Genomic DNA, 11,405 nt, shown 5'->3' on the forward strand with positions numbered 1-11,405 from the left:
AAGAAGGGGGGGGGGGGGGGGGGGGGAAGAGGCACTTATCTGTATTAATAAAAAAGGAGCAGGTTGATTTTTATTTTTTTTAAACTAATCTACAAAACCAACACAAGCAGGATTTGTGGATACCAAGTTCTCAAATCTTGCTATTCTGATCTATACCTCTTTGCCGCTTTCTCAAACCATATTTTAATTTCACAAACTAGAGGAATTAAAATTCATTTTCTGTAATACATTTGGCCACTTCTGCAGTACTAAAGAATTTGTGGGAAATACAAAATATATATCCCAGAAATCTTACAAAAGAAACCTTAACCAGGCTCAAGCAGTTCCCCCAGACACCATAATGCGCACACAGTATTTATATTACTGAAAAATATCACCTTTCTGCCAACAGGACCCTACACGTAAATATTGAGAAAAATCATAGCGAATGTTTAACACACAGCATATACACACAATTTTAGTGACTAGATCGGCATCAAAACAACACAAAGATACTAAAACAGCCCACTTCTTCAGTTTTTCTTACTATTTAAAACTTGCTCATTGAACTTACTCATTGTGAAAGTGGCAATTATTTCCACCACTCAAGTGACAGAAACAGTTGAAAATTTCTGCCTTCCCTAGCCATTACAGTACTACTCAACAGACTCTACCTGTTTGCCAACAGTGGTAGTCCAGAGGAATGCTGGAGGTCCGACCTTACTGTTAAGGAAGAAATATTGGTGTGGCACCCAAAGTATATTTAGTCAGAAAATCACTGTGCCCAACTCACTAGGATTTCAGCATGCTCAGTGTTTCAGCCACTGTTCTTGTTTTCACACGATTGTATAACATCTAGAAATCTTACACACACACACAAAAAATACACTGGCAGCTCATAGCACTCTTTGTCATTAAGACAAGTGAAATAAATGAAACAAACTATGCAGTCAGTCTGCTGGGATTTACCCAAGAACTTGATAATGAATCCACTTAGAGCACCAGTGGATGGCAGGTATTGCTTGGTAGGCCTTTCAAATAGAGAAGTTAAAAATCATGATTTTTCCATACACTACCTATTTTTAACTTCCACTGTATTAATCAGCATAAGAGCAACCCACAGCAGAGTGCACGCTCAGATCTTCAGTTTCTTGAAAAAGTTATCCAGAAAAACATAGGCTGAAAAGTCATTAAGTGAATGTGAAAACTGATCTTAAACTGGACTACCACATAGTATCAATATTGAAAATTTCAATTAAAATTTTGTTTAAAATTAATTTTCCATTCTTCTTTTTCGCCACATTATCCACATTTTTACAAATAAGTTAACACTTCCCTTATCCTCACTTTTTTTTTTCAGCCCGATTATGGAAACTATAGCTAATAGCTATACTAATGCAAGCAGCCCCTAAAAGATAAAGTGCTTATTTCAACATTAGCATGACCAACATATTTTACTTTAAAATTACATATTATTTTGTCTATAACTGAAAATCAGAATAATTTCACCTCCCCTTCTTTTTTGGCATTTAAAAAAATAGGTATAGATGAGACAGAGCTCTCAGAAAGCATTGTTTCCTGTTAACACTTTTAACATTAACAAGCTCAGACGTTCAAACGTTACTTAGACAAAATGGGAAAGCCAGCATCACATCGACATGTACTATGACAACTTTATCTTCAGAACAGAGCTTCATTAGATACCCACTGAACCTACTCAGGTATGCCTTTTTCAGTTACTTAAACCTTTTACATTATGATAAAACTTGACAATGGCAAGCATCCATACTGATACTGTCAAGTGTATCAGCAGATTATTGATCACAAGCTGCTGATCAATGAGCAGCTGCAGCTGAGAAATTTGGCAAGATATGAAAGGGTCTAAACTCATTATCAAAGGCCACCTGAAGTAATTCAGATACTACCCATTATCACAATCACACACATTCTTCGTCTAATCATCCAGACAGCAACAGTAGCCCAAAGCATTTATCTCCTGCCTTTCCACTGAGGCTTGGCTAGACAGACAACGGCACAACTTGTGTTGAAGGAGGTTCTCCCAACAATGATCTGAAGCGTATGCCTTAGAGGCTCAATTACGAGGTAGCTTTGCAGACAGTTAAAAATGGAGCCAGAGAGGAAGCTCCAAATAGATCTGAATAAAATGGTTCTTCTGCGATGGAAAACCCGCTACTCATTTTCATATACTGCGACCACCCTAGACCTTCAGTCTTGCAACTTCCAAGGTCATAAATGATGGGAGGCTCAGCTACCTCCTGTCCCTGTGCCTGATCTCGACTTGCACAGTTGCAGTCAATACAGGTCAAAACAGAGCAAGTGAAATTCCAGAGTAAACTCTAGTTTGAGTAACTGATCTTCAATGACTGTTGAAGAAGGTGAAGGGGCAGAACCTTTCTTCCAAAAAAAGATGGTCACAGATCCTACCATCTTCAGAGAAAGGTGAAGTGTGACATCTTGCCGAAGACTAACATAACAACCATCTAAACAAAGTTGCCATCCTTCCTCCTTCAAGACAGCAACAACTTAAGGAAATAGCAAACATTAATTTGAACAGCTACTACACACAATTTAAATTAATGACCCAACAGTATTTGGGTCATCTTTCTGGTCTCTTGCTTTCCCAACAGCCAGGAAAGGCTTATTTAGCCAAAAAGCATCCATTTTGTCCTCAGCTCTTAGAAAAATGATTACAATGGGAAGTTTTCCTATGCTTCTGCAGCATAAAGTCTTCTCTAAAGGTATGCTGACAAACTTTCACAACTATTTATTTATCAGAGGACTACAGCAAGTCTGCACCAAGACCTATGTCTTAAGGAGACTGAATTCCAAGTAAAGAAAAAAAGTCACACTTTTCCACTCACTTTCCCAAGTACAAGCAGCTTGGGAACTGTAAATTTTACCAAATACCTCCTAAAAAAACCTCTCATTGGCCAAATAAGAATGAAAAATTGGGAAGAAGCTTTATTTATTTGTCATATACACATAGGATCAGTAGTGCACTAATTAACTAACCAGATTTATCTGCAGGAAAGGGGGGAAATGAGTTAGATTCAAGAGGCAGTTCTGAGTTTCTCTTCAGGAGCCTTAGAAATTCAGTAAGGCAGCAAGACAGGATGGCAATATCTGACTACTGAAAAGTATTTTTCCACATGCATTTAAGTAGTATTTTATATTTTTAATAATTATTGATGAACCAGATTGGATAGCTATGTATTTACTGTTGCAAAATCAAATTTCAACTAAAAACTAAGCACTAAAAAGAAAATCAATTGTTTTACCTTTCATGTCGTTTCAGATCAAATTCAAGCACCATTTGTGGTCAATGGGAATCTTTCAGCTAGCCAGGATTTCAGTGGGCTTTGGAATCAGAACATCCAAAACCATTATTGCAGTGTTAGAATGATTTCAATTACCAAGCACCTTCTGAAAGGACTCGAAGTAAAACCTACTTCTTCAAAAACAAGAAGTATACCAAGATACTGCAAAATAAATGACTTATTTGTGGTGTTTTAAAATGCACTAATAAAGCTTTCATAAGTTTTGCTAAAGAAAAACGCACCTGGTAATTATAGCATCTGACTGATTTTCAGGGTAGCATCTTTGTAGTATTCACTCCTTCAGCAAGGTATGGTCTCAAAACAGCAATACAGGAAACTGTGGTGAAGTCCCCATCTTACTGTTGTATAGATACACCCAAATTAGCTTGGGGACAGAAACTGCATTATTGTTTTAGCCAAGGCACTCCAGCAGGTCTAACAATCCACGTGGAGAAGGGAGTGCCTTGAAAGAGTGTAATGAAAGAGGGTCAAGCTAACTCAAATTACCTTCCATTTGCCACAGGCTAAGAGCATACACATGAACAATTACTGTGAATCAGATACCACAGATCAGCTGACATACGGTAACCTGTCATCCCACAATAACCTGTCCAAATACAAAGATAGCTTGAAATTCAGACTGGCTATAGAGCTACAACTCACCCCTATTCAGAAAGCAAGAGGCTAAACCCTTGAACCTTTGCTTCTAGATGTGCAAGCTGAAAACAAGCAACAGAAGAGAACCCACAAATCAGAGCCCTTAAGGCAAACAGGCTGTTTCCAAACACTACAAACTAGGATTACCAAAAGGAAATAGTTACTGTAACATGACCTATTCATGCTAACCAGCCCTTTGGTATAAAAGCATGCACACAGCATGATGACCATGAGACTGCAAATTCAGCTCTTCTGCTGGTCTGGACAGTGGTTATTTAAAACAAGTGTAATAATTCCAACTATAGTTGTTAATTTTGCCTTGTAATGGCAATTCACAGTAGCACAAGCCCCAAGCTTTTGCTTCCCAACCTCATTCTCAGGACTGCTTGTTTCTCTATGCTGTGTTCAGGAGCTAGGAACTGAAGAGTTCTCTGAAACACATGAAGGACTACCCTTCCAGTGGCCTACAGCTGGAATAACCCACGTGTACTTTTACTGTTCACCCCCAGTACTTTCCCAAGCCAAGAGCAATGTCTGCTAAGAGGTTTAGTTCATTTTTTAAATCAGTTTTCACTAATAATTGCAAAAAACATCACCAAACAGCTAACCGTAATCCAAACACCTACCAAATCAAAAGCAGCACAGAAAAACTGAGGAAAAACTCTCTATATACTGTATCAACACTAGACTGGCACTCACATGGTAGAGCTATATAGCTGAATCAATTTTTCTGGAACACAGAACCAGTTGCCCAAGATGATAAACACCACTATTATTTCAATATTGGAATACCAGTAATATATGGTATGTATCAGAATGGTATTGCTATATACTTTTGCTGAATAAACTAAGTAGAATCAAGAAAATAGAGCTGTTTATCAGAAACAAACCTAGGAGCCTCAGCAACAATGCTTCTAAGCAGAAAACAACTATGCAGCAGTTCAGCCTCCTAGAACAAAGCAGTGCCTGAACTCTCACATTTAAGACATCAGGAGGGACCTGACAAACCTGGCAATGGAGTGGAAACTGCAGGTTTCCATTACAACGAACAGTAGATCTCATTGTGTGTATCGTAGCACGTATGGTAGAACAGAGCCACAGCAGCATTTCGACTGCTCCTCTCAAATGGACAGGACCATCGCCAGTCACTGTGCAAGGCTCCAGTCTCACACGACAGCTAAACTGATCGGAAGGTTAGCTGTGAGGATGAGGGGCAGTCCCACTTCATTCCTCCCACTCCCAACTGCAAACCTGAGGACCGCCTCTCTTACACACTCACCAAACTCTGCAGTTAGTTCAAAGAGCTAAACCAGCAGATAACTAACTATTCAGGGTGTTTTGGGGGCAGGAGATAAGAACACAGGGCTAGAAGCAGGAATTACGGGATGACCCCTTCTCCTCTAGCAACCAGGCTCTAAAATTAGTTATCTTGTCAAAACACAACTACAGGAAGTATCTCAGAGAAGAGCATAAAAAGTAGTTCCTAGAAGCCTGCTAGAAGAACTGTATGTTTTACAAGTGTTCATTTGTTGCTTCTCTGTGTCCTCCCAGCTTCTATGTATGGACGAACAACAACATTTTAAGAACAGGCAGCAGTATAACCAGCAAAACTTAGTTATTGAGAAAAACCACAATAACCACTATGCAAGTTAACTTTTAAGAAGTATTCCAGATTCAGAGATTTTAATCACCTCAAAAAAAGTTCACTAAACTTTCTAGGAGGAAGTACACTTTAAATGACAGGAGATTCCTCTAGACTGTCTTCTTTACTTTACTACTTCTACATCTAGAACTTGCTCTCCCTCTTTTACAAGAATTTAGAAGTCTTTTTTTAAAATAGCAATGTATTATAAAAAGCAGAATTTTGATAGGTGTTCTGTAATTGCACTGTATGTTTTAGTTTGCTTTCTTCCCCCCTGCCATTTCATCAAGAACTGAAGAACTCAGACTAAAATCCTAGGCTATATTCAGATACTACATTTTAGTACCATGAACAATAACAAAAATCACCAAGTACGCTTCCCCCCCTATTCAAGTGCTGAACAGAGAAACACCACATAAGCAAGAAACAAACAGAAGTACTTAACAACCAGAAAACATGAGAGGATTAGGTAATGACAAAGTCAACTGAACAAACCTTTAATTTTCTCAGTTCCTGTTAGTTCAGTCATGTTTTCCTCTCTTCTCTGCTTTTATTGTCCACACATTGCACAGTTCTGATTTACTTTTCCCACACCATCTGTTATAATATATAAGGCTAAATATATTTAATCTAATTTAATGTGGAAATTTTAGAGAAGCACCCTACCTCCTCTTCCTAGCAGACCAAATAGTTTACAGCCACGAGCTGTAAGGGGAAGTTTCAGCACTGCCACAGGTGACCCACATTACAATACACCTGGTGCATACTCACTCCCTTTACAGAAGTGACCCAGACCGGCGGGGGGGGTTCAAACAAGTTGTTTTCCCTGCAGTGGCAGCCCTCTCTGGCTGCCACCTGGCCTCCCCGATGATACCACTGTGCGTGTGCAGAGCAAGTGTGCTTAACGTGCCGAATAAACACACACGCACAGCAGACAGTCTGCACAGGCACTGCAAATTCAGCACTTGCTAGGCACACCAGATTTACCATGCTGGTGAGGAAACTGCCGATGTAGAGCAAGCTGCAAGCCTGACATTCCCAGGCAGCTGCTGGGCTGACAAAGCACTCACAGTGCTCCAATTGTATGCATATACATTAAATCCTCCATGTTCAGTGCACATAATGTTTATTATGCTTAATGCCCTGCACACCTGCAGTAAAAGCCTGACATACATTGGACAGCTTTGGCCTACTCCGTAACTGTGATTCTCCCAGGAAGCACCAGAGCAGGAGTTGGGCACAGGCCACAACCTTCCCCCAAAGCAGAAAGATAACAAATAGACTGACGTAGGAGATTTCATTACTTCTTTACAAAAACTTTGAGCTCAATGGTTTAGGCAAGACAGAAACTAAATAGAAAAAGATTTGGTATTTCTGGGAAACTATAACAGATATTAATAGCCTTATGAATGACCAAAATATACCAAAACTCCGGGCAATGAACGTTACTGTGTATACCAAGAACAACTGCACTTGATTTTGATCTCTCCAAATCAGATAGAAAGCTTTAGCATAAATTTAGGCACTTGTCCTACATAAAGGACAACAGAGGTACCCAGACACTCCTTTGTACGCGTGGTGCAGAATCAGGCTTTGGGAAACAGAAGCTGTACTTGAATTACCAAGTTTATAGATTCTAAACTTTTATCTGTAAGGCAGACCTTGGAAACTTTTCAATGCAGAAACAAGGATTACATATCCATATACAAATGTATCTTTTCCTGGCCTAGGACTCTCTTCTAAGGAATATGAAAAAGCCTGAATTAGATTTCTCTCCACCTGGAGCAACTGATGCCTGACTTCTTGACTTCTTGCCATAAGGGATGATCCTACAAAAACTGAAACCAATTTAGTTATTTTGATGCAAGTCTGGGCATTTGCTTCAGAATAAGAGTCATTTAATTCAGTTACTGTTACATCCCAGCACACACCAACATAAGCCTTTTGGTGCATATATTATAAAAAAAAAAAAAGTAAAAAAAAAATCACGCGCATGCTTACACACATGCACTTGAAATAGGGCCAGATAAAGACTCCTTAACTTTCCTGAGATATCTATCTCAACATTACAAAATTCAAGCTTTGTGAGCAAGAAACCTACTGGAGCTTAGTTTCTACATGTTTGTGTCTTACACAGTCTAACCTACTCTTTCTCCCAGTAGTACTTCAAGCCCTCATGTCCCCTGTACAGACAAATGAGTAATTCAATTACCTTGTGTGCTGACAGGCCAGCTGGTTGCTGCTTCTCGGCAAGGGTAGAGAGGGTAAGTTATAAATGTTTTTCCCTCATTGTCTTCTTCCTCTGCCCAGCCAATAATTTCCACAAAACTTAAGAACTTCACACCCCATTGACAAATCTGGATGAAATGAGCTAACGAGTTCAGAAGTTGCAGAGTGACAGACAGACAGACTGTACGGGTGTATAAGTCTTGTTTTCTTTGGAAAATAGACTGGTGGGAGGGAGAGCAGCAAACTTGCAAGGTAGGTTTACAGGCTGTATGTATTAAACATGCCCCAACTCCAGAAGTATTGATCCAGCTTAACCCAATCTAAATCGGAGCTGCCACAATCCCACCACACCCACAGGCATTCAGTGCTATCCCTTCCCTTGTACCAGCACTTGTGCCAAAAATCAACCTGGGGGGAAAAAAAAAAAAAAAAAAAAGGCAGTTAGCGTTTGGCGCAGGCAGCTCCAGAGCCAGCTCACTGCCTTGTCACATGGACACCGCTACCACGTAAAAGGAACGCGCAGGATTGTGGCAGACGCAGCTGCCATGGTGCTACACATTTGGTCCTTAACAGTATACAGGATCCAATCCTAAAAGCACTTCATACTGGACATAAAGCTCAGAACCTCGTTAGTACCATATCCAGTATTGTGCTGACGTTATAACGAAGCACATATGGACTAATATAGTTATTATTTTGAGAAGAACAGAAACAAGAAAAAAAACATTCACGTGATAGCTCTGAGCTTGACAGTTTTAGCTGCATACTGGAGAAGATTTTTTTATTTTTTTAAAAATAAGTGTCTAACCTTGCCTTCTTCCTAAAACTGTAGCCAAACCTATACCCTGAAGGGGGGGGGGGGGAAACAAAAAAAAAAAGCACTATAAGCAAACACAGGAATATTTAAACGCAGACATCACCCAGTCCAGATTTCCTCTGGGGTAGACCATTGTCCTAAAGAAAATGAAAGGGCCCATCTATTCTGTATCTATCATGCAGAATTCCAAACCCGCAGAATAAGCCACTGGCAACCCCACTGGTGACTGGGGAGAGATCAGGAGGGAGAAGGTAAAACAGAAGTAGCATAGTGTAGCCAGAGTGGCTAATTTAGATGGAAGGAGGTGTGAACAGCAGAACATAAGGGAAAACATCTTGGGAAGTATATCCTGATGACATCTTATCTTGGCTGTACAACACAGTGAGTTTGGGGAGAAAAATTTTTTATCTGCAACCATTTATGATCTCCCTTCCCCACTAATCACAATACAGGTACACAAACACTGTTTATCAATGTATAATAAAGATAGCATGATTATGCATTCATTAGATCTATTCATACTATATCTATAAAATACATTAAACCAAGAATTGCTTCACAGTATAAAACACAGCTTTGTATGATTTTTTTAAACCCTTACAAGGAACCTTTGATGGAGGGTTTTTATAAAACCATTTTTTTCCTAGTGATCTATTTATTAATAACAGGACTCATAACTTGATTTTTACTCAGTGGTGAAAATGTAACAGCTGTTACACAGGTGCAAAACACTGCCTACTTACAGCATTAAATAATAAATAAAGCTGAAGACCTAAAACACGTTTTACTAAGCAATCTACTTTAATGATATGAAGCAACAAGAAGTTCCAAAGATTAACTGTGCTACGTTATCAACTCTGTTCCATGATATTGGTACTATTAAGTACTGTGCTGTAATATGAAGGAGGAAATTAATAATAACAAATAATAATTTTCATTTAATCACAGCTGCACTCACGTTATCTAGTAACAATTTTTTTAAACGCATTTAAATCTGAGTTTAACAGAAACCCTTTCCTAATAACTTACACTGCTTCTTTTGTACAGCCTTTTTTAAGATGACCTACATTGCTTGGGAATAAAGGTGAAAAAAGTCACCACTGCTGTGTGCGGTATGGTCTAACCCTAGTACATTGGCTTATAATTTAGTAGCATTATTCATCATCCTTTAAAGTAACAGCTCTGCACAAAGCAATCAAAGTCACAGGTAAACTGGCATTAGCTTCCAGAGATAGTGGATCAGACCTTGCAAGTTCTGAGACAGGAACAGGAACTGCACTAGAGACACCCCAAATGTAGATATAACACTAACAACAAAAGACCCTAATGCTGCTGATACATTTTTGGGCAAGTCAGACCTAGCGCAACTGACCTTCAAAAATGCAAGGAAAAAGCTAGCAGTGATCCATATGGAACAGTAATTTCGGCAAACTGTGGAACTTGATTTTATTACAATTTTATCATCACGGAGTGGAAAACAGCAACGAACAATGTAAAAAAACCCCACCAAAATTAGGTGAATGTAGAGTTCCACGAAACATCAGAGTAATACAAATAAATTGCAGCCTCATATTTTAACAGAAAAAGTTTCTGTCTGTATCTTTAGCAAATTAATAACATATGAACAGTTTGAGACTGGCAGTCCAATGTAAAACTGAATAATCACAGCATTTAATCCATAAGCACACCTTTCCGGATGCCTTTTAGAAGTTACATTTTCATCTGTTTAAAAGAAAAAGTAAACCGTGGGGTTGAAAAAATTCTATATTCTGTATATGGAACATCGATGATGAAAATCCTCAGTGCATGTCATTGAGAGGAGGAAGTTCTTTTCGTTATTTTTTGGGTTTGGGTTTTGTGTTGTTTTTTTTTATTTTAAATGTCAGTATACCAGAGAAGTCATTTTAATTATATAATTACTGAAGATTTTGGAAGGTTTACACAAGACCCATAATTGGGCATAAGACATCACATCCTCTGGTTATATACACAGCAATCTGGTCTGGGTAACATTCTTTGCTCTGACCAATGTGTGCGAGGGGGGGCGGGGGAAGGAAGGGGAGGGAGGGGAGGGGGGAGGAATGGAGAATTAAAAATACTTCCTCAGATTAAATTTTCTTTACTTCATTTGCTTAAAACGTTTTGATTGCACAAAACGCACTAAAGTATTTATCACGATGCATCTCCGTAGTTAAAATACCTCGTTCTCGATGTGATATCCTAGATACTCAAACAAAAGACATTCAGATGACAATGAAGGCTTTTTTTTATTTTTAAGAAGACATTTGTACATCTAAAACTGCACCACCGATCAGCCTCCTTTATCATGCCAGAGTTGTGACAGCCAATGCATAAAAAATTAAAATCCAATCCACCAGATAAGACATGCAAAATGTCTCCTCCAATCCCACCCCCATCTCGCCTTCAAAAAAAAAAAACCACCACCACCAGCCCTGCACATACGGAGCACACGCACACTCGCACCCCCAAGAGCCATCACTGGGGCGACAGTGCCAGGGCTGAGGGACCGCCACCCCCCCTCGCCCCCGCACCCCGGCACTGGCCACCCCGCTCCGGGCTCCATTAAGGGGAGGAATCCCACCTCGCCGCTTCCTCATCCCCCCTCAGACAATGGTGCTTTTCCCCCATTAGCTCCAAATTGTCAACATTTTTACGCTAGGCCCCGGCCCCACCGGCGCGGGCGGACCCGCCGGGCAGGGCTGAGGCGCTGGGGGGGGGGGGG

The 11,405-nt window shown here is 39.7% G+C and overlaps 1 protein-coding gene across 1 annotated transcript in view; it reads right to left on the minus strand.

Moving 5' to 3' along the window:
• FBXO11 (F-box protein 11) overlaps positions 1–6,223 on the minus strand; it is a 71,160-nt gene extending 64,937 nt beyond the window's left edge. The window contains exon 1 of the mRNA XM_010577762.1: positions 6,112–6,223. Coding sequence (XP_010576064.1) covers positions 6,112–6,145 — 34 coding nt within the window. The 5' untranslated portion in view covers positions 6,146–6,223. The remainder of the gene's footprint in view (positions 1–6,111) is intronic.
• Between the last annotated feature and the right edge of the window lie 5,182 nt (positions 6,224–11,405).

Source organism: Haliaeetus leucocephalus, unplaced genomic scaffold (genome assembly GCF_000737465.1).
Source record: "Haliaeetus leucocephalus isolate CR32 unplaced genomic scaffold, Haliaeetus_leucocephalus-4.0 Scaffold577, whole genome shotgun sequence".
Classification (NCBI taxonomy): Eukaryota; Metazoa; Chordata; class Aves; order Accipitriformes; family Accipitridae; genus Haliaeetus; species Haliaeetus leucocephalus.